At 45.5% G+C, this 1,632-nt stretch overlaps 1 protein-coding gene across 1 annotated transcript in view; it reads right to left on the bottom strand.

Moving 5' to 3' along the window:
* Positions 1-301: 301 nt before the first annotated feature.
* Positions 302-1,632, bottom strand: part of LOC101784042 (F-box/LRR-repeat protein 14-like) — a 5,001-nt gene continuing 3,670 nt past the window's right edge. The window contains exons 2-3 of the mRNA XM_022826114.1: positions 1,243-1,343; positions 302-1,134 (exon numbers count right to left, since the gene is read on the bottom strand). Coding sequence (XP_022681849.1) covers positions 302-1,134; positions 1,243-1,343 — 934 coding nt within the window. The remainder of the gene's footprint in view (positions 1,135-1,242; positions 1,344-1,632) is intronic.

The following is a 1,632-nucleotide window of genomic DNA, read 5'->3' as shown; positions in this document are numbered from 1 at the left end:
GGTGAGCCCCGCAGCTGATAAGTGGTGATTTAAGTTAGGTAATGAGATTTGGACCTCGTGTGAACCGATTAGCAAGTTTGGGCACTAAAAATACGTTTTCAGAGTTGATGTACCTATTTGGCACAGCGTGACAAGTTCGAGGTCCGCCGGTGCTTTTCACTCTTATCAATACTACACAGCAATGACAGGATGAAGGCCAAGCAGGTTGGGAAATACGATGCACACTGCACAGTTTCAACCGAAGATTTCATATATGAACTGAGAAATTTATGGGGAATTCAGACAGCAAGATGGTCACACTTTACACACAGCGTTCCACCCACTCCTTAAAGCCTGGGCAGTCATCAGTGTGGTGAACAGTTTTGGCAGCCCCTTGTACAGCTTTGAGAGATATCCGAGAACATTTTTCAATAGTCAGAGACTCTAACTTCCGTGCACGCACAAACTCGGCTACTCCATGATATGTCAAACCATCACATAACTCTAGCGTGAGGTTGATCAAAGATGGACTGCGTGCAAGGAGGTGCACCCCAGCATCAGTTATCGCAATGCAACGGACAAGCTTGAGCGATTCTAGGAATCGTGCACATGAGAGGGCCTTCATTCCCTCGTCATCAAAGATGTTGGCACCACTGAGTGTTAGATCACGAATTGGACAAGACTGAATGAGCATCACAAGGCCCTCCTGTGTGAAGCCTATTTCAGGGTAATCGGGTTTGCATCCAAAAAATGTGAGCTCGAAAGACTGAAGCATTGGACACCAGAGGGCTATGGCCTTTAGGCTGTCATCAGTCAATGATGTCCTGTAAACATAATCTTCACAGTGCTGAGGTGTCAGCATAAGTGAGATGCTTCTAAGGTTTCTGTTGTTCTGAGCTAGCGTAATCATGTCATTGTCATGTACACCAAGAGCATAATAAAGGGAAATATTTTCTAATGCTTTGCACTTTCTCAGGAGACAACAGAGTCCTATTTCTTGCTCCGTTGTGATCCGAGCCAAAGTCAAATCCTTCAAGAAATCACAGCAGAAGTCATATCTAGACTGGCTGCCTACCATAGACGAAGGGCCATCAAACTTAAATGTGTTTGGCAAATACTTATTCTGAAACCAAAACTTCTGGAGCTTCATCCATCCTGAACCAAATGTTAGGAGGTCAAACTGACTGATCCTCTGACAGTTCTCTACTACAAGTTCTTCCAATTATGCAATCTTGCCAAGGTACTCCAGCCACTCAACACTACCTACGTTCTTGCAGCTCATAAGGCGGAGAGCAGATAGACTCTTGCAACCAACAGCCACCGAGAGAAGACCAGCTGAAGTTATTTCTTGTAACGCTTTCAACCTGAGGGACATCAACTTCTTGAAGCATGACAGAAAGCCAAGACCCGAGTCATCGATGTATGAGCAGAAGCTTAAGGTGACACTACGGGAAGCCTTAAATTTGCCGAGTGTTTTTTTGCGAGCACTCGGCAAACAAGCTCTTCGCCGAGTGCCAAGCCAAAAACACTCGGCAAAAAAAGACACTCGGCAATTTGGGGCTTTGCCGAGTGTCAAATAAAAAACACTCGGCGAAGCCCCCTCTTTGCCGAGTGTCAAAAAAAACACTCGGCAAAGAGGGTAGTTTGCCGAGT

This window comes from Setaria italica, chromosome IV (genome assembly GCF_000263155.2).
Source record: "Setaria italica strain Yugu1 chromosome IV, Setaria_italica_v2.0, whole genome shotgun sequence".
Classification (NCBI taxonomy): domain Eukaryota; kingdom Viridiplantae; phylum Streptophyta; class Magnoliopsida; order Poales; family Poaceae; genus Setaria; species Setaria italica.
Note: the sequence above shows the minus strand (reverse complement) of the source record. Positions and strands in the feature narration are given on the sequence as shown.